Genomic DNA, 22,528 nt, shown 5'->3' with positions numbered 1-22,528 from the left:
TTCATTATTTGTTTTATATAACACCTAAAATAGATTCTTGTCATTTGAATTCTATTATAATTTATAAACAAGAGAACAGGGACTTACATTTTGTGTGGCATCACTGGAACTTTGATATCAAGAGGTCAAAAACAATCCAACATGAATTTTAAATAGCAACCCAATCCAATTTGTTGTCAGTCAACTTGCAAAAACAGTCAGATAGTTCAAAAACAATTCCGAAAAACAGTCAGATAGTTCAAAAACAATTCCGATGATATAGTCCGTTACCTGATGCCATGCACTTACTTCGTCATGTATTCGACTGCTGTCTGCTTTTCTCAGTCCAGTGAAAATTCTCAACAGAATTTGTCAAGCTCTTCGTCTCGACAGCGGGTCTACTTTAGTGAGATACATCCCACAGAGGAGGCATTTTACGTGAAACAGTTGAAACCCAGCCTTAACCGGGGGAGGGGGTCTGAGGACACACTTTGTCCCTGTTTACAATGGGTACTCAGGTCAAAGCAGTTTCAGTCTTTTGTTCATGGCAATGAGTCCTTCACGTCATCAGGAGAGTCATCAGTCCCATTATTAGGAGGGACAGCTGCCCTGTCATTAGGAGAGTGCTAACTACAGCACAATAGTTGCTAATTAGAGCTATTGTTTAGTCAGTAGCCTATAGCAGTCTGCCTCTCGGTAGGAGGGGTCTGGTTAGTTAAAAACTCCATCTTTTGTTGGCTTCTGTTTATTCTTCCTACAAGAGTCAAGACAGAAGTCAGACTACCGAGCAAGAATTATAGCTGAGGAGGCTTCTGCGATTTGAAGCGAAATTCCTCACGTCAAGCAACCACAGTCCAGTCGAAGATTCAAGCTTTTCTACTATCCCAACGCATATTGCATATGCCTGCAGACGCTTATGGTGTACTGGATTTTTTTTGTGTGTGTGTAGACGAATGAGAGTAGCGTCAATAAGCTGCTAAGCGCCGTTGCTGCAAATGTGCGTGTGCTGTGGTTGCAGCATGCAGTGGTACAAAACATATGGAACCAAATTTGCCGATAAATGGAACAAAAATTGCACAGAAAAATGGAAGTACAATGGCAAATGGGACGAATGAGCAAATCACGTGCCATACAAACCACCATCAAATGACAAAGATCTATTCAGGCTTATATAATTGTAAATGAGGAAAGAGGCTTTTGGGTTCATATATAGGCTACAATGCCTGGACTGACCGGCCTTTGATGGCTGAACAGCTGTGGCGATGCATTACTGTAAACCATCTCCTGTGCTTGTCACGCTGAGGGGGCTGAGCATATAAACACTTGGTGAGGATCTGTGTCAGTGCTGTTATATCTTTGTTTGGGGTGAGCAGGATCATCAGATAAAGGGGGTGACTACAAAAACACTACTATAATGATAGGATGGAGTGTTTTCTGGCAGCTCAACTAAAGGTGACACCATGTAATGCCCTCACATGTACACGAACGTCCTGAGCACCTTCATCGAAACTTCAAAGTACACCTTGGGTTTTTCTTGGCAGGGTAGTTCATGTGGGGCAGAAGCTTCAAGATCAGAGGCACTTTTGACAGTCCTCCAGTTCTTGGTCGTGCTTCGTGTTTCCACAATGATCGAATGTGCGCTCTGAGCTCCAACCTTCTCCTATTCGGATCATTTGCGTTAATGGGCGTGGCTGCATCTGCCATTCACAACTGCTGTCATGCCTTGATGAGCGCTAGGTTCCGTTTCATGTTGCTTGATGAGTTCAAAGATACATTGCGAACGCAGTGCCAAGTGTTGTTTTATGCAGAGTGTAGCTTCTTGGCTATCCCTGTGATTTGCAATTTCCTCCATTGTGGTGAGATTTACTCCTAATTGCTTTCCATAGACGCAAGATGAAAGATTGATGAGTGGGAAGTGGACAGCTCCAAGTGACTTTCTTAGCTGGAGACTCCTCTGCTGTCAGATATAAGCTGATGCTTTGATCAAGTATTTGGGACTCAGATTTATCAGCACATATAAATGATGATTGTAATGCTTTGAATGTAATTATTGAAGCACATGTTCCTGATGGAAAAAAATTGCCTGTCCTGTACTAAACCCAGTAAACGCTTACATTCAAAGTTTATCTCCCTAACGTACAGTAATTAGCGTCTATTTTTGAAAACAGGAATTTGCTTGTGTGGCTCTCAGCATCAGAGGTTGTCAAAGGTTTTCCTGTCCTTTGTGTAATGCTATACAGTCAATTAACGGTGAGGATACGTGCAATTTTCACAGTTTATTTGGTTGTGTGCATGATTTTTTGTAGCAGTTCAGTTTTAGGGTGTTCCAGATCAAGATGCACATTTTGCAATTGCATGACCCACCTGCAGAACCTACCATCTAAAGGATAACTTCAAACACTGAAATGAATAAATTCTATGACGAGCCTTTGGTGTGCCGGCATCTTTGCCATGTTACAAGAACTGCTGGTTGTACAGCCTTAATTTAGGTGCCAAAATGTTTGTCATATACAATTTCTTAAAGACTTCAATGGAACACTTTGTCAGAAATCAATACATTAAAAGAAGAAGAAGCACTGTATTTCTGTAGTGCTTTTTAATTTAATTTAATTTAATTAGCTTATAATGTGCCAAATCACAGCAAAAGCTGTCTCAAGGCGCCTTACATAAAACAAGTCAATAAAATTGAATAATAATTAAAAATGAATAAAAAATTCAAATACATAAATAAAAACAGAAGTAAAAGAATAAAACAAATAAAAATAAAAAACTATCCATAAGAAAGAGAATAAAAATAGGTTTTGAGTCTTGACTTAAAAATGTCCAAGACTCATACTTTTCACTTCCACTGAGTGCTTTACATTGATGCCTCACATTTATTTCTCCAGCCAACACCGGTACCCATTTTTTTTCAGCTGGGTGGACTGAGACAATGCAGATTGAATGCTTGTCTAAGACACACACAGGTAGCAAGAGCAAGATTCAACCTGAGATCTACTATTGGAAGGCCAGTTCCTTATCCACAATATTCTCTACTCCAACAAAAACATTCCATGGTAAAACTCAACAAACTACATAATCACAACCTCAACAGCAATTTGGTTTAAATTACTCAGTGACTCTAAATCGCTATTGGTCCAACTGAATCATTACCTGAAAATGACTAAAAAACACTGGTTTGATCTTTGAGCCTCATGAAATCAACCTGTAATCAGCAACCAAATTTAGCACATTTAGTTTAAATTACTCAACAAGCACAAGTTTCTCTTGACTTGAACTGAATATTTTTTCCTGAAACTGCTCAGATTTAACCTTTGTCCCAAGGAATGGTTATTTACTGTAACTTCGGCATCATATACTTTGGTATCTCTAGTTTGTATTTGCAAAAGTTTAATAATTTTTCATAAAAAATGTTTAATCTTTGATCCCAGTGAAATGACCCCTCACGCTAATCTCATTTACAGATCAGCAAAACTGTACCAATGCAGATACAAACTGAACAAAATCAACAGGTATCACAGATGAATAACTATGTTTCAGCTTGTGGTAATGCAGTGCAGAAAGGAAATGGCTGTTGGAAACAGTTTAACAACCAAATTTTAATACCGTGCAGTCAGTACAAAAACCTCCTGGAGTCATGTGGTTGGTTATAACATGAGCACATACTAAAAAAAATTGCCTCGTTTTTGGAATAGTTCTACATCACAGACAGATGTTGGATGTCTACACCATTTCAATTATATTAAGACTCTGTTGCATAACCAAGAGGTTAAGCGCTCACATTTGTATTGTTCTATGCTTAACATATTAAATTCTAAATAATAGCAACATTTAGTAAATTCTGCCTCCATAGGCGAGTAGGTGTACATTCCCTGAATGCTTTGGTATTTTAAGTGTGTCACAGTTATGAACATAGAATAAATTGTGCATATTGTGGTTTGCATATTATTTTTATTGTTATTTATGATCATTTTGTTGTGCTTGTTTCTGTCTTGAATCATGTTAATTAAGTAACCCTGCACAGTAACTTTTGCTGAGTAAAATTTACTCTGCCAGGATAACATTCGGTCCCAGTCGAAATAAAGTAAAATACACTCTATTATAGAGTGAAATCAGCTCTAACGTCTTGCCAAATCAAGCGTTTCTACTCCGATAAGAGTTGATTTAGCACTGTGATAGAGTATATTTAACTCTATTTGGACCAAATGTTATGCCGGCAGAGAAAAGTTTACTCTGCAAAATTACTGTGTGTTATCACCACTTAATTAAAACTTTATGTTGATCTGATTAATGCCTGCAACATTTTTCATCTCTTCAACCTGTTTCCTGTGTAATCTTGTAAGAGAACTCCAAAATTGCTTTTAAAATGTGAGTTATAGATTTAATGACCCTTTTCAGATTAAACCACTGTTAGCAATGAATCCTCTGAGTCATGTACTCAGCTTTGATGACTCCTTTGTTTACAAGAAATCCTTCAAAAATTAGTTCAAGATGTTAATCCGTGAGAGTGAATGAGGCAGCCGAGAAATCCATTGTGTGCTTCATATAAGCAATGAAATAACACCAGCAGTGTACTTCTTTAATTAGCAGCACTTTACTGGTACAAAATATCTGAAGCAATATTTTCCAACTTGGTGTATTTTTTCCATTATATCCACTCATCGATGACAAAGCAGAGCAGGTGACTCTGTGGGATAGGAGTTGGATTACCAGTTTATAGACCAAGGGTCAATTACAGGCATGTCTTTGATTGGGGTGTAAAGATACACGCACTAAACAAGTTCCCATGGGATAAAAAAGCTTTTAAATCTAAGCACCTAAGTGGCTCTACTTCTTTTTTTTTAGATATTTACATATACTTTAGTATACACTAGTAGAGTTATACCTTAGAATTTGTGTGTATATTAAAAGATATACCTTACTGAACTTTCATAATTACATCAAAATTGTAACTTTTTTCTGAAGTATAAATGAAGAGTTCAGGCGCGAAACCCCGTAAACGCCACGACCATGGAAAATGAGATAACTATTACCGAGGCTCGTATCCAATAACAAAATCAGTTCTGCTGCAACACCCCATAAATCCTGTGGTAAATGCAAGTCAAGATGCGGTTTGTATGCAGAACCTCGTAAGCACCATCCCAGTTTGTGTGCAAAACAACAGAGTGAACAACGCCCCACTCACTGGCATGTATCTTGGTCACGTGATGCAAAGATTGCGGCGCACCACGAGAGCTTCTCTGATGCTACGTTTACACATAACGACGGCACGTCACAATTGCCACGAAGTATACATTCTTGGCTGCTGATCACGAATGTGATGATTTGAGGCAGAGGCGTCAGGTGTCCTCAGGAACTGCTGCAACCTGTTACCACGTAACAGTACATCGTTAAGCTCTGCCACGTTGTGAATGAAGCGCATTGTCTCCACACACACACCCATATTCATCCATCTGCTGATGAACAATTCAGATCGCTCCAGTTTGCTCCTTTAAATCCACACCAGAAGAACTTTGTGACTGCATGCTTAGTTGGGCTCTGTGCCATGGAGTGGCACAGAGAGGAGGAGGAGATGGAGAGAGCCAGATGTGTGGCTTTACGCGGCTCTCATCTCGCTCGTTTTCCAAACATCAGGTGCAGCAGCAGGTGGAACACCTGCAGGAGCACACTGAGGAGCATTGGAACGAAACTTTTAACCGACTTGGCATCTCTGTCCTAGCGTACATTAAAGTGATGGACTTACTGAGTTTTGCAAACAAACTGAAAGTGGAGATACCAGGTTTTGCAGCCAAATTTATTAAAGGTTGCTAATTAACACATTTCTGAATAAAGGTTGATTTTTGCGATTCTGCTATTTTGTTCAGTGTACTATAACCATTTCATAACAAGAAAGAATGATTCATGGAGATGTACAACTTCCATCAGGTAAATATCCTTATTTAAAACAAGATTGGTCTGGTGGAGATACAGGATTTTGCACCTGAATTCTTCAAATTGTAATAGTTGATGATTTCTGTTTCCTATTTGTATAGTTTAGAAATCATTTATGATTCTTCCGCAAGGGCTTCTGGCCAAGGGGTTCAGGCTGCTTCCAGTGCGGAAGCTTCCAGGTTTTGGGTCAGTCCTACTCATTTTCCATGTAATGTGCAATTGCGTTAGGGAGGGCATCCGCTGTAATACCTGTGCCAAATCAACATGCAGATCCACCTCAGATCTGCATGTTGCAAGGAAGAAGCCAAATTCCTCTGCAAGATGTTATTTTTTTCTTGCATGCAGTAGTTGACTTTTCATGGTATCACAAAACTAATTAAAAAAAATTCCATTCACAATGCATTTATAGTCTTTGGACCACTTGGTGGTGGCCAAGTGGTTAGTGCGCTTGGTTTCAGTGCAGAAGGTTCTCGGTTCAAACCCCACCTGCCACATTTCTCCATGTCATGTCCATTTGCATCAAGAAGGGCATCCAGTGTAAAAATTGTGCCAGAATCAACTTGCAGGTACACCTTGGATCCGAAGGGACTTACTTAGTGTTCGGTGAGACACTTTACTCGAATTTTCACAGACCGCTCAATTATTGGCGGTAGTTTGACTTAGGAAGTAACCTGTGATGGACTGGCATCCCATCCAGGGGAGTCATAGAATCTCACCCGCTTCAAGCTATGGTATCTCTGTACAAGCAGTGGCTCAGTGGGCCTCAGGGTGTGTATAGGTGTTACATCTACTTAGAACAGGGGTATTCAACTCCAGTCCTCGAGGGCCGGTGTCCTGCAACTTTTAGATGTGTCCCTGGTCCAACACACCTGAATCAAATGGCTGAATTACCTGCTCATTTTGCAGTCAGGTTCTCCAGAGTGCTGCTAATGGCCTTATTAGTTGACTCAGGTGTGTTGAAGCACAGACACATCTAAAAGTTGCAGGACACCAGCCCTCGAGGACTGGAGTTGAATACCCCTGACTTAGAAGATACTTCTGGTTAGTGTGTTTTCCATAAGTGAAGCACACAGTTAATATCCTTTACAAATATTTAATAATATCACCAACAATATGATCATGAAATGCAACAATATGTTAAAAACTACACAATTAATTTAGGAAAATGCAGTTTCAGTTCATTTGATACTTTCATTAAAGTAGGATATGTTTCCTCATACTATGAAGCAACTGTTAAAGAGGATTAGAACACTTAGAGGCTTGATTGCTAACAGTTTTAAAAAATGTGACGACGGTTGTAAAACGTGAACTTTTCCCGTAAGTCACCCAGAACAAGGCGGGGTTTTCCGTTCATCTTTGGATCGCTGGGTCCTTGAAGTTCATTATGATGACGTCAAGTGTATGGAGTGAGTCTGGCTTGCTTTCTCCACCCTCTGATCTGAAGGCGGAGAGGGCAGCAGTGAGCTCACACCCAGGATGAAGAGAGAGAGAGAGAGAGAGATAGGAAGAGTAACATCTGGTTAAACCTCAGAAGTGAAGTAGGACGGAGGCCAGGTGTCACTTCTACAAAAACAAACGATCAGTGATAGGGACTGGATGGTGCAGCAGGCAGCTTTACCTCCTGCAACCCTGCACCACCTCAGGTTTCAAAGTAGGGAGGTTCCCATCCTAGGTCACCTGGTTCAGCCGTTCTACAGGTGCTGCCTGTAGAAAAAAACCAAAAAGATGACGTGAAGAACGGTTATTAAACATTTACCTCCTCTCTCCCCCTTCTTATTTAGTGTCCTCTTCCCTTTGGCTGCAGGAATACGATCTGTTTTGGAGACGTGTATGTGCTTGCGCTGCCTCTAGAACAGCTGTGTGTTGTTACACGCGTGGTCGCATGTACATTTCTGCAGCATGAGTGCTTGTTTATTTACTTGATGATTGTGCGTCCGCATGCGGACTTAGTGTGTAAATACATGATATGTGACTGAAAACCAGATGTAGTAAATGTTAATTCAGGATTATATATCCTCATCTGAGGTTTGATTGCAGCCTCAATTACCTCACAGGGGCTACAGGTGTGCGTTGTTCAACCGAACCTCTGATGTCTCGCTCTGTTGACTCTGTCGGCAAGGAACAGTGGGATCCAGATGCATTTCAGGGGGCTGAAGCCCAGCACTTCGTGAGCTTCTCCAGACCACCAAGACCTCAGGTTGGCTTGGCTTCCCGTAAGAAGGCCACGCGACACCTTCACATTGCTCACATGAGCTCAGCTTCCAGGTCATGGAACACAGGTTCATCAGTTTGATCCAAAGCTTTGTGCTTCAGTCCTTTTTTGATACTTCCTTCATAATTTAGTCGAGCGAGACACAATGGAGGAGGTTTCATGACCGGAGATGCAAATGTCTAATGTGGTTAATGACACACGCGCACACACGAGCAAACTGGGAACCGTGCGTCTTGTTCCTTTGGGTGGCTGATACTTTACTTTTGGTTCATCAGTGATTTATCATCTTCTTGCACAAAGTATCAAACCGGATCTTTCATGAATTAGTGAAGGTTACAGCTCAGAAACTAAGAGTAGATGTTAGCTCAGAGAGACACAGTGTGCCTAAAGAATGATTTGATATTCATTTGATTAAAGCGCATTTTCGTCTGAATCATTGACGGCGCCTCTATAAAACATATTAGTCAGTGTTATGACCAAGACGTCATGTTTGTCTCTTTGGCTTGTTATTTTCTGTTGTGCCATACTTACAGGTGTAGTCATTTTGGGGTGGAAGTGCCCAAACTATGCTAATTCCAAAAAGGCACCCAATTTCAGTTTCTAGTATTTCTAACAACACTACAGGTGAATTGGGATATAATTTCAGTCCTTCTTTTGATGACAGATACAAGATTTCCAGTTGTTTGCTTCCTTTGATTGTTCATACCTAATTAACATAAATTTGCTATTTGGGGGCCTTTAAATGAATTTTACATTGTCGATGGAATGACTTACTATGTGGGATTTAACTTTGTTTGTGGTTTCCTGATGTTCTGATCCATAGGTCCCAAGTAAGAAGGGGACCCGCTGACTCCCACCCCTCAGCAGACTGGAACCTCCCGGACTGTGAAGCGTACCCATCATCCTCGGCCTATCACATCCAATGCGCTACCAAGTGCTCATGGCAATGAAACAGAAACTGGCACGAAAGCAGAAATGGGCCTACGAGCACACACTCCTTAAACACTCACCGGCCAACCGGGAACAGCGGACACACGGGCACTCCAGTAATGCAGTGTCACCCCCAGGTAATGCGTAAGCACGTGCACAAACACACAAAAACAATCTATATGTAGCGTCTCCTTTAAAAACTTTGAAATACGGAAATCATTAAATAGGTTCATACCACATATTTACACACTCTTTCATCACATCATTTCAAACATAACACCTTTTGGTGCACTTTACACAACCTACAGTACGTACAGACGCCATCCTCTGTCATTCCGAAATGGAACATTGCAACGGGGATAACAAAACTTGGCACTAGCCCAGCTGTGCTTCCTTTTTCTTTGTACTCTTCCTCGCACCACACAGACAGACATACAGACGTTGATATCAAAGCCGTGTTGCACGTGCATGCGTGCTCTGCTGTACAACATTTGCGATCAGTCCACAAATACACATCTGTTGGAGCAGTGTTTGGTGTTTGCATGGAAGTCTCTGGAAATCTGTGCTGTCCACCTCTCCGACATGCCAGACATTGAAACCCTGGCTCCTCTGTTCACAAACAAAATGACGGTTTGGAAAAAAAAAATGTTTGGTTTAACTTGACAGCACAAAATAGTAACTGGGTTTCTGTTAAATAACGGAAGAAGGACACTCAGAGATCACATCCCTCCATCAAGATCAAGGGCTCCGCAGTCTCTTTTAACTTAAACTTTGATCACTAATCTTTGATCTGCATTCCTGACTTTGATCTCGATCACTGGGCTTTAATCTTAATTATCTGATTTTAAATTGATGCTATAACTTAGAATATTTAGTTTTCTTGTGTGATGTATGTGTTATAGAGTGTTCACTTTAGTTTTTATAATGGCATCATTGTAGACATTTGTTGTTCTTTATGATGTCATAACAGGCAGGAATATGAGGTTATCCTCCATGATGACATGGGTCAAAAGGTATGTTTTTTCATGATGTCCTAAGTAAAATACTGAATTTCCTTTCTGATGGCATCATGATGGAATATTAATTTCCTCTTCATAGACAAGAATATGACATTATTCTTCATGATGTCATGGGTCAAATGTTTTTCATTTATGATGTCAAGGGGCAAAAGACATTATCGCTTTTTTAGGTACAAAATACGGGCATTTTGTTACTGACAATTCTCACGTTAAATAGGTACAGATACTCATTTACTGTTCCGCTAACCTACCTATGTTTAAAAGATAATCTGAGTCATTCAGTTATTCCTACTTCAAGTTACTCTTTACATTTTCCCAGTTACTTGATTTCTTTCAAGTAAATATTCCTGGTACAGTTTAGTACTCAGTGCTGTATAAATGCTATTTGGTAGTTTCCACCCAGCGCCACAATGATTTTCACAGGTAGCGCCCACATCGTCCAAATACTAAGCAGAATTGGTTTTATTTGTGTGCCCGTGAGCATGTTGGTCGAAAAATTTGTTGTGGTCGGGCGAAGTGAAGGTGTCATCTGACAGGAGAACATGGTTACAACATAGACCATGAAAAACCAAGTCTAAAGCCCAGCAGAGGACAAAATAATCACAATCGGCTTGCATGGTGGGTTCATGTGGCGCACACATGGACGCGTTTTAGTACTAGTATCATGACACTAAAGAGAAAACAAGTATTAATAATCAAATAAAAGTAACAATTAATGGAACAAAACAAAAATTGAATAACTCCAGTTCATAACATATTTTAACCCATGAGGGCACTAGACAAGAGGTGTTTGTTGATGGTGATATCTTTGCAAGAAAACAAAGGTCCAAGTGGGTCCTGGTGCTTCCTGTCTTACTGTATGGTTATGAGACTTGGACAGTAACTGATGACCTAAGGCAATGACTGGATATCTTTTGCCCTAGATCTCTTTGGAGGATCCTTGGGTATCGCCGGAATGATTTTGTGTCAAATGAGTGGTTACTTAACAAGACCCATATTAGAAGTATCTGTCACATTGCTCTACTAGTGCTATGCTAAGGATTCCCCAGGGGGAGGTAGATGGCCTGGCTGAGGATAGGGAAGTGTGGGATGAGCTGCTTAGTCTGCTGCCACTGTAACCCAGACCTGGATAAGCCACGGAAAATGAATTCATGAATACAGACAAATGCGGCTAAATAATTAATTTTCTCTTTGATCACAATTAGTTTCCTTGAACTGCACAATGTATCCTTTAATGATAACAATGATATTAGCAGCCAAATTCATGTAACAAAGGTTTTATCAAAGATATCCGACTAGATAATTGCCTCAATAATTGTATTTGATGTGTCACTCATGACAGTGGGAAAGGTTCATAACTAAAAGTACAGTAAAACTCCCCTAAACCAACATCGTATAAACCGGATACTTACACTCATCGGACAAAAGCAAAAGTCCCAATGCTTTGTATGGTTTTCCATTAAATAAACACAGTATATAGCAGATTTTGTATAATGGATTTTCACTCACATCGGACCAAAACATCCTGTCCGATTCCCAATGTATTTCTATTAAAAACCCCTTGCATGTCCAGTACATGCCCAGTAACAGAGGTACAAAATGAATTTCAGCACTGACGCTCACCGAATTGAGGAAAGTGGGAACAGCATTTACGTGATTAAACCCGGGTGCTTATTTTTCCAAACCGTGCTCAGACCTGGGACCTAAATGAGGCAGGGCGTCATTCAAGGCTGGTGATTATTAGCAAAATGCTGCTTGTTGCCTGCACTGTAATATAATGTGAAGTTTCATACATATCCCTGGGTGTGACGAACCAAACCCCCTTTAGATCAGAACCCTGTGCATGGCTGTGAACCCTCCCCGGAGCCTAACGTGCACCTGCTAAATGATGGACACAGCAAGGGCTGTGATTTGTCATTTTTACATTTTCACTCCTTCCTCTCCCCTCATGTTTTAAAACAGTGGTGTCCAAACTATTCCAGAAAGGGCCGAGAGGGTGTTGATTAAATTCCCATCATGGATCAAATTCGTTGGCCGAAACGTTCGCAAATATGACCCCAACTTTACAACATGGAATGGAAAACGACACTCAAATGACCTGCAATTCATGGAGGAAAATTGTACGTACCATACCGTTGGTTTGGAGGTTGATGATTGCATAAGGAAGTGGAGCTCGTTGAGGGACAAATTAATCCATAAAAAGCCTCTGTTCCTGCGGCAAATTGCATAAAGATGTGACGGAGAACTTTAAAAGGGTCACACACACGTTGATGTCATTGCATTCAGACCTTTTGTCTGACTTAGTGCTTAGCTCAGATAAGATAATTATAGTGGGCAATTTTAACATCCACACAGATGCTGAGAATGACAGCCTCAACACTGCATTTAATCTATTATTAGACTCAATTGGCTTTGCTCAAAATGTAAATGAGTCCACCCACCACTTTAATCATATCTTAGATCTTGTTCTGACTTATGGTATGGAAATTGAATACTTAACAGTATTCCCTGAAAACTCCCTTCTGTCTGATCATTTCTTAATAACATTTACATTTACTCTGATGGACTACCCAGCAGTGGGGAATAAGTTTCATTACACTAGAAGTCTTTCAGAAAGCGCTGTAACTAGGTTTAAGGATATGATTCCTTCTTTATGTTCTCTAATGCCATATACCAACACAGTGCAGAGTAGCTACCTAAACTCTGTAAGTGAGATAGAGTATCTCGTCAATAGTTTTACATCCTCATTGAAGACAACTTTGGATGCTGTAGCTCCTCTGAAAAGAGAGCTTTAAATCAGAAGTGCCTGACTCCGTGGTATAACTCACAAACTCGCAGCTTAAAGCAGATAACCCGTAAGTTGGAGAGGAAATGGCGCCTCACTAATTTAGAAGATCTTCACTTAGCCTGGAAAAAGAGTCTGTTGCTCTATAAAAAGCCCTCCGTAAAGCTAGGACATCTTACTACTCATCACTAATTGAAGAAAATAAGAACAACCCCAGGTTTCTTTTCAGCACTGTAGCCAGGCTGACAAAGAGTCAGAGCTCTATTGAGCTGAGTATTCCTTTAACTTTAACTAGTAATGACTTCATGACTTTCTTTGCTAATAAAATTTTAACTATTAGAGAAAAAATTACTCATAACCATCCCAAAGACGTATCGTTATCTTTGGCTGCTTTCAGTGATGCCGGTATTTGGTTAGACTCTTTCTCTCAGATTGTTCTGTCTGAGTTATTTTCATTAGTTACTTCCTCCAAACCATCAACATGTCTATTAGACCCCATTCCTACCAGGCTGCTCAAGGAAGCCCTACCATTAATTAATGCTTCGATCTTAAATATGATCAATCTATCTTTATTAGTTGGCTATGTACCACAGGCTTTTAAGGTGGCAGTAATTAAACCATTACTTAAAAAGCCATCACTTGACCCAGCTATCTTAGCTAATTATAGACCAATCTCCAACCTTCCTTTTCTCTCAAAAATTCTTGAAAGGGTAGTTGTAAAACAGCTAACTGATCATCTGCAGAGGAATGGTCTACTTGAAGAGTTTTAGTCAGGTTTTAGAATTCATCATAGTACAGAAACAGCATTAGTGAAGGTTACAAATGATCTTCTTATGGCCTCAGACAGTGGACTCATCTCTGTGCTTGTTCTGTTAGACCTCAGTGCTGCTTTTGATACTGTTGACCATAAAATTTTATTACAGAGATTAGAGCATGCCATTAGGTATTAAAGGCACTGCGCTGCGGTGGTTTGAATCATATTTATCTAATAGATTACAATTTGTTCATGTAAATGGGGAATCGTCTTCACAGACTAAGGTTAATTATGGAGTTCCACAAGGTTCTGTGCTAGGACCAATTTTATTCACTTTATACATGTTTCCCTTAGGCCAGGAGTGGGCAATCATGTGCCATGAAGGGCCGAAGCACTGCAGGTTTTCCTTGCTACCAATCACCTCAGCAGGTGATTTCATTAATGTTCAGGTGTTTCAGCAGGTGGTTTCTTTGACAACCAGGTGTTTATGTTCAAGGGAGAAGCTCATCAGCAACCCACCTGCTGAGGTGATTAGTTGCAAGGAAAACATGCAGTGTCTCGGCCCTCGTTGCCCACCCCTGCCTTAGGCAGTATTATTAGATGGCATTGCTTAAATTTTCATTGTTACGCAGATGATACCCAGCTTTATCTATCCATGAAGCCAGAGGACACACACCAATTAGCTAAACTGCAGGATTGTCTTACAGACATAAAGACATGGATGACCTCTAATTTCCTGCTTTTAAACTCAGATAAAACTGAAGTTATTGTACTTGGCCCCACAAATCTTAGAAACATGGTGTCTAACCAGATCCTTACTCTGGATGGCATTACCCTGACCTCTAGTAATACTGTGAGAAATCTTGGAGTCATTTTTGATCAGGATATGTCATTCAATGTGCATATTAAACAAATATGTAGGACTGCTTTTTTGCAATTGCGCAATATCTCTAAAATTAGAAAGGTCTTGTCTCAGAGTGATGCTGAAAAACTAATTCATGCATTTATTTCCTCTAGGCTGGACTATTGTAATTCATTATTATCAGGTTGTCCTAAAAGTTCCCTGAAAGCCTTCAGTTAATTCAAAAATGCTGCAGCTAGTGTACTAACGGGGACTAGAAGGAGAGAGCATATCTCACCCATATTGGCCTCTCTTCATTGGCTTCCTGTTAATTCTAGAATATAATTTAAAATTCTTCTTCTTACTTATAAGGTTTTGAATAATCAGGTCCCATCTTATCTTAGGGACCTCATAGTACCATATCACCCCAATAGAGCGCTTCGCTCTCAGACTGCAGGCTTACTTGTAGTTCCTAGGGTTTGTAAGAGTAGAATGGGAGGCAGAGCCTTCAGCTTTCAGGCTCCTCTCCTGTGGAACCAGCTCCCAATTCAGATCAGGGAGACAGACACCCTCTCTACTTTTAAGATTAGCCTTAAAACTTTCCTTTTTGCTAAAGCTTATAGTTAGGGCTGGATCAGGTGACCCTGAACCATCCCTTAGTTATGCTGCTATAGACAGACTGCTGGGGGGTTCCCATAATGCACTGAGTCTTTCTTTCTCTTTTTGCTCTGTATGCACTACTCTGCATTTAATCATTAGTGATTGATCTCTGCTCCCCTCCACAGCATGTCTTTTTCCTGGTTCTCTCCCTCAGCCCCAACCAGTCCCAGCAGAAGACTGCCCCTCCCTGAGCCTGGTTCTGCTGGAGGTTTCTTCCTGTTAAAAGGGAGTTTTTCCTTCCCACTGTTGCCAAGTGCTTGCTCACAGGGGGTCGTTTTGACCGTTGGGGTTTTTCCGTAATTATTGTATGGCCTTGCCTTACAATATAAGGCGCCTTGGGGCAACTGTTTGTTGTGATTTGGCGCTATATAAATAAAATTGATTTGATTTGATTTGATTGCATGGTTACAGAGTTACAGAATCATAAATCAGACTTTAGGATTTTAAGGTACCACTCTGCAGCGGACTTAGAAAACTGATTTTGTCCATTTTATACATATAACTGATTTGTGATTATAACCAACAAAATTTGCTGGTCCACCCGAATCCATTATATTCGAGTTTCCTGAAGTCAAATTCTTTTAGCCACATAGTGTTTCTCTTTGCATTTGGCTATGTGGCTAATCTAGGTAACATTAGCCCAGCATTGTGAAGGAACTTCACCTACAGTATGTTGACCTTGTGACATATTTCTCTATGCATGATCCTGCAAGCAGGTACCTAAGTGTTGAGGACCCCAGTGGCTGGAGAAGGCCAAGGGGATGTCCTCGTTTCACCTAGCAGATAAATGATTGCTTTTAAGAGGTGGGTATGGAACAGCTGTCTATCTGTGTGGTTACCATCCATGAATGAGTGTGATTCCTTGATGTGGTGGATACACCGCCTCATGATGCTGTCCCCAAAGTTAATGTGCTGGAAGGAGAAAAAATTGGGACACATAAAGACTGGTGTGACTTTGACAAGAGTGAAATTGAGGTGGTTAGATGACTGAGCCAGAACATCTCCAGAACTGCAGCTCTTGTGGGATGTTCGTGGTTTGTCATGGTCAGTACCTGCCAAAATCTGGAGGATAGATGAGTTACAGGATTGGAGTCCATGTCTTGAGGGGTTCAGGGCTGTTTTGCTAGCAAAAGGGAGACCGACATAATATTAAGCAGGTGGTCACAATGGAGCCTTTTACTAAGAAGAAGAAATGTAAAACCCCCTCGGTGGGTAGCAGTGCCATTGCCATGCTAAGTATCAATCAATGCCCGAATTCATGTTTGGACCCGTTTGTCTGCATCTTTGTTTATCTTTGGACTGGATCTCTTAAACAGTAACAGTGGGCCTTGGGTTTAGGATGAGATTAAATCCCAGCGATGATCAGTGACTCAGGATTTTCCTTTTCTCGTATGTTAATGTTGTAAGATGAGAGGATGTTTGTTCCAGGAACTTGCCTTGTAACATCACAAAACTCTTCAGATATTCTACTGGTGTGCATTTTCTGAGTGCCTCCTAATTTTAAAATTCCACTGTTTATACAGGAAGAACATCACATTTTTATTGGCAAATTGAAAGCCAATGGGTAAATAAGGACATTGTTTATCTGTCTGGCTTCATCCACCTTTCACCACTTCACCCTCATATGATTCACGATCGAGCGCATGCAGATGTCTGCTGCTCTGCCTTGTTTTTGTAGCCTTGTACCAAGGCAACGGCTGTTGAACAGCTTCCCGCTATTACACAACATTCGGTTGCACTTAACGCTGGCTTTGTCTCTTCCACACATCCAAAACACCTTCCTCCAAAGATAAAGGCTTTGGATGAGAGCCGGTTACCTAATAGTCTTCTCTCTCTGCTGTTTGCTGGCCTGTGGCACATCACTGCTTCAGCTGCTACGTGCCACAGGCCAGCTGTCAGCACACACCCATGCACACTTATAAACCGCCGTGCACTCGGGCTGAGAGCGTGTCGCAGTCAGCTGAAGGTGGAAGGATGCAGCTTGTTTCTCTGCTGATGCTCCTCCTCACTCAGGTGTGTGTTTGCTTCCCAGGAGCCAACCTCACCTCCAACCTGGACCGCATTAAGATCGTCTTCACGCCCATGATGTGCAGTCGGGTGTGCAGCGGCGGGCGCTGTCACAACAAATGCGAGAAGGGCGACGTCACCACGGTCTACAGCGAGACCTCACAGCAGCAGCACCAACAGCCAAAGAACCAGGGGTTCAGACTCTGTGAGTCAGACTGCTTCTTCTTCTTCTCATCCCGCTACTCACTTTCTTTCTTGTGTCTCCATGTAGTTTCTCATTCCAATTTTATGGGGTGAAGTTTGACAAAATGGGCTCTCAGTGTCTTGCTGTCTGCACTGAATGCCAGGATCAGAGAAGAGGGAGAGTGGAGGTGATTAAGAGAGCAACATTAAAACGGGGGGCGCCAAAAAAATCCCACTGTTAAATAAAGATAGATGGAAAGTGGGAGAGACAAGGGTAGAGCAGATTAAATGCAGGCTCTGTAAATGGGAGGCTAATCTGCCCTCAGAGCTGGTGGTCCCACGCTCCCAACACTCGGCCTCATCTCGCCGCGGTTCACACCCCGTCATTAACCATTTAATACGCTCCCTGGGAGAGCAGGAGCGAGAGCGGAGGAGAGAGGGAAAGAGTAGCAGCATGAACAGGGTTTTATGGGGATTACATTAAACCTGCCATTTATCCAGGGGGCTTTGCTCCACAGTCATACAGGCGTGGCCATGGGAAGGGTGGGCGTGGCCAATGCCAAAGGAGATTCATACCCCGTCACATTTTTTTTCAGTTTTCGGGAAAAGTTGTAACATTTTCCCAACCAAGCTATACCTGACAGCCCACTAGCCCGCTTCGTGAAGACTCAAGCTGCCCTACAGTCAGGTTCATAAGTATTTGGACAGCAGCTTGATTTTGATGATTTTGCGTCTTCTTACAAAGACAAGAGTCAAGATGTGTTTACAGTGTAGACTTTTAGCTTGAATGCAAGCGGTTGAACAAAAATATCGCCTTAACAGGTTAGGACTTACAGACATTTGTATACCCAGTGCCTCCATTTTCAGAGCCCAAAAGTAACTGGACAAAGTAATTTTAAGGATTATTTGGTCATACAAAAGACAGCACGGTGGCTTAGCGGGTTAGCACTGTTGCATCGCAGATAGAAGGTCCCAGTTTGCTTCCAACCTGGTACTTTCTGTGTGGGTTCCCTCTGGGCGCTTCAGCTGCCCCCGCCCCTTTCAAAAATGTATGTAAAAAACATAACTGTATGTAAGTGAGTCCCTTCTGCAGCTCCCTTGTTTTCACTCAGGGTCGCCACAGCAGATTTGAGGTGGAGAAAGATGTTGATTTGGCACATGTTTATGCCCGATGCCCTTTATGATGTAGCTCCATATTGGAGAATGGGAAGGGGTGGGGTTTGAACCGGGAATCTTCCACTCTGGAAACTTTGCACTTCCAAAACATGTAGGTTCGGTTAATTGGTGACTCAAATTTGGACATAGGTGAGAGTATGAATATATGTATGTGTCGACCCTGTGATAGACTAGCGGCATGTCCAAGGTGTATCCCATCTCTCACCCAGTGAATGATGGGATAGGCTGGAGCCTATCCCATCTATGACCCTTAAATGGAATAAGCAGGTTTAAAATAAATGAATGAATATATCTTAGACATTATTTACATCCATCTTTAAGAAATACAGACAGTTTGGTACTGTATTATAAATCTGTCTGGACAAGGCAGTTCTCAAATCTGAGTGATTATCCAAGAGAGAGAGGTTCATGAGGGAAGCCACAAAAACTTCACAACTGTGAAGGAGTTGTAGACATCTGTGACTGTTATTGGGGAAACAGGATGGGTTTACTTTTGTCTATTGCTTCACCAGTCACAGCTTCATGGTGGAGTGGAACAGGAAAAGATATTCATCCAAGAACACTAATTAAATCTTGGCACAAGTCTTGCTTGTGCCTTTGGGCAAACGTTTGCTTCAATTTCACATGTTCCACTTGAGGAAAGCCTTCTCTGCTCCCCTCAGCCAAGAAGCTGTAGAACTCATGATGTAACAGACAAAAGTTGCACTGTGGACAGTTGTCAGGTGTCTTGGTGGCTTCCCTCACTTGTGTTGGAATAATCATGTATCCACCCCCTGATGCTTCAAAAGAAAACTGGCTGTAAAGTGATGATTTGTCTTAAAAATAATCCTAATATTTACTTTGCCCAATTACTTAGGGGCTCTGTAAATGTAGGCATTGTGTATTCAAGTTTAATGCAAAGTCTTGTTAAATACTTGAAGTTAAACCCGTGCATCTACACTACAAGGACATGGCAGTTGTTTTATTTCAACTTCATTGTGGTGGTGTACAGACAGAAAATTACAAAAACTCATTGTCCATCTACTTATGGACCTAATTTTATGACTACATAAACACGTTGATGTCACAGATTTATGTCCTTTAATGGCATTTTGGCACACGGTGTGGATATTCCAAACACGTCAGAGGCATACTGACAAAACCCTTCCACAGAATTACATTTCTGGCACCTCCAAATCCTCCTGAGCAGCAGTTTGTTTGCATGTGCCATTATTAATTCTCTGGAAATCTCTGTTCACTATGCAAAAGTGTGTGTTAAAGAGAGTGTTAAAAGAAGATTGCTTGCCATTTAGACAAGCATCCTGTTATTTCTTGGGTGTGCATGTTTGGAAAGGAATGTCAAGTGGACAGCAAACGGTTATGTCATTGCTTTGCTATGTTCCTAACGTGGGGCAGTAAAACATACATACATACGAGAAGTGTGTGCACCGGGGCAGACGGGAAGCCCGGTGCGCAGAGTCAACAGGAGGTTGTTGACGAAAATAGTTCATGCTGTGGTAGGATTGGCTTGAAAAAGACACAAGGAGAGGGTTTAATAGCCTCCCTGAGCTGATAATTCATGATAGCAAAAGGCCTTCCCGTATATCTAGACTTTTTTATGCCTTATTTTTAGCACAGCCAAGTTCCCCTGTTCCTCCGTCTGTCTATGCACTTTTTCCTTCTCTATATTCTAGGGGTCTAACAAGTAACCAACAGGAATTGTGAATCACACCCCTGGATGGATCGAAATGTACTAAAATGGTCGTTTTTAACATTATGAATAAGTTGAGTTATACTGTTCTGCTGCCACTTCCATATCTCCAAAGTGAGACGCTCGTGAGACTGTTAGACTTGTTGAATGTCCTTGTATATTCCCGAGTGCATGTCTGTGTCCCTTCTGGCTAACACACCACTTCCTCATTACTGCTGCATCATTTCTGTCCTTTCATGTTTGACATTTCATTGTTATTCTTTCTTGTTATTTTTAGTATGGCCAGAGCAGATGGTCACCTCACTGAGTCTGGTCTGCTTGAGGTTTCTACCTGTAATCAAGAAATGCCCAAAGGAGTTTTTCCTCAACCACTGTTTGCCAATGTGCTTCCTTAATGGTTGGGTAAAGTTGACTTATGTTGTGATTTGGCGCTGTACAAAGACATTGAACTGAACCATCTCTGCTGCACAAATGGATCATATGTAACAAAATTTAGAAGAAAATTGAGGACTAAACATATTAAAAAATCTCACTCACCTTCAACCCCTTACTTCAATTAAGGGTCACAAGGGGGGGTTGATTGTTTAGGTATGCTAAAGTTTGAAACAGTCCGTCATCCGAATTGAGGCAATGTGAGTGTGGGCTTCAGCAGCTTCATGCTGCGCAACTGAGCTTGGGGGGTGGAGGTGGGAGGTTGCTGCAGCCATGCCGCACGACCTTCCAGAGGGGGAAGGGAGTGGCAAGTGCAGAAGCAAGGGTGGGACAGAAACACAAGGAGGGGTGGAGGGGGTGTGCGTCCTTGTTTGCAGGTGGTTCATATCAGTCCCTGTCCATGTGTGCGTAGAGTCTGTGGGGGAGGGCAGATGAGAAAGGGAGCCATGTGCATCACCAGGGCTGTTGAAATCTTCTGGAGGAAAAACAAGCGGGGCATTTTGACCTTCGGTAGCTGTTTGGGTTAGGCAGAGAAGCACAGAACCAAATGCGGCTTTTCTTAACTGTCCAAATCCAATTGTGTAATTGAATATTTACTGGTCTCCAACATCAATGACTTTGCAGGGCAGACAGCTGCTCCGAGATGCATTCCAACTTGCGTTTCAGTTCCAAAAGTCAATGCAGTCTGAGACTGTACAGCCTTGCCAACCTCGATAATCATGACAGACAGATGTGGGGTTATGGTTTTGATGGCAGCTGTCTTGCCAATTTTCTGTTAGATCAGGGCAGTGCATAATCCTGACAGCAGCAGCCCAACTACCATGAAGACTAATAAGAATAAATCCTCATCTTCCATGGAGAGTGGTGCCAAGCATGCCACACCCCACACCTTCCAGGCGTCAAGAATGTAGCCCATGGGATAGGTTCCTCCTGGGCACACAGGGTACCCCAGCCGTGATTCCTTGTTGAAAAGATGGTGTCAAGCGTTGAGAGACCAGCTGATCAATTCCATGGTTAATGAATGCAAGAATTCACAATCTGGTGAAGTCGGGACCTTGAAGGTTGGAGTAAGAAATAGAGACAACAGGACGAGATGCGAGGGAGGAGGAGATGCAACCGCCCTCGCCGGAATCCCAAGCTGTAACCACTAAGCCACCATGCGGCCCAGATGGGTTTCTGCACATGAAAATTTCTGTTAGTATGTGAACAGGTGAAAAACAGCTGGCTTTCTCTTCTGGGCTTCTTCTGCGCTGCACTTAGCGTTAATTTGTGTGGTGCTGCCAGAGTGGAGAACAAAAAGTGAGCAGAGGCAGCACAGTAGTAAAACCCCAAGAAGGTCCACAATTTTATTGAAACATGAATTATGAGTAAGAAGATAAACAATGTCACTTTTAGCTTATTCTAATTCACACCGGATTGAGTCATTCCATAATACAGTGTATTATCAATAAATTGTATTGGACCCCATGTAGCTAGATAGCTATCAAACTTCTTTAAAAAGGGAAAGCTGCACACCTCTACTATGTTCCTTTTCATTCCCTCTACATTACTCCCGTGCTTCTACTCCCTCTTAAATGCCTCCAGCGTCACTCTTGTTAACGTTATGTGACAGGGAGCTCATTCCCAGCATACCATCAAAACTGTCCAGCATCTCTGTTCGCACACTGTTAGCATGTCCGCGTGACGATGCCCCCCACAGCATGTGTCCATCACTAGCCTTCTCTTTCATCTCCTAGTGCTGGTATGCAAGCCATCTATAAAACCAACGGTTTGGTAAAGCAGTGCTAGTACTTGTGATCTGCTTAGCAAAAAAAAAGTGGAGTGATTTTTTTTCATTTGGTAGGCTTTGATGTTTTGAGTTAGGAGAGGTCAGGTCAGTGCAAATCTGTAGGTTGGAACAGGTCCAGGTATTGAGGGTGTAGAGTTGGC

At 41.8% G+C, this 22,528-nt stretch overlaps 1 protein-coding gene across 1 annotated transcript in view; it reads left to right on the top strand.

The window, feature by feature from the left end:
* Positions 1-22,528, top strand: part of LOC117531961 (latent-transforming growth factor beta-binding protein 2) — a 291,027-nt gene that overhangs the window by 131,591 nt on the left and 136,908 nt on the right. The window contains exon 5 of the mRNA XM_034195149.1: positions 17,144-17,323. Within this exon, the coding sequence (XP_034051040.1) occupies positions 17,144-17,323 (180 nt within the window). The remainder of the gene's footprint in view (positions 1-17,143; positions 17,324-22,528) is intronic.

This window comes from Thalassophryne amazonica, chromosome 19 (assembly GCF_902500255.1).
Source record: "Thalassophryne amazonica chromosome 19, fThaAma1.1, whole genome shotgun sequence".
Lineage (NCBI taxonomy): Eukaryota > Metazoa > Chordata > Actinopteri > Batrachoidiformes > Batrachoididae > Thalassophryne > Thalassophryne amazonica.
Note: the sequence above shows the minus strand (reverse complement) of the source record. Positions and strands in the feature narration are given on the sequence as shown.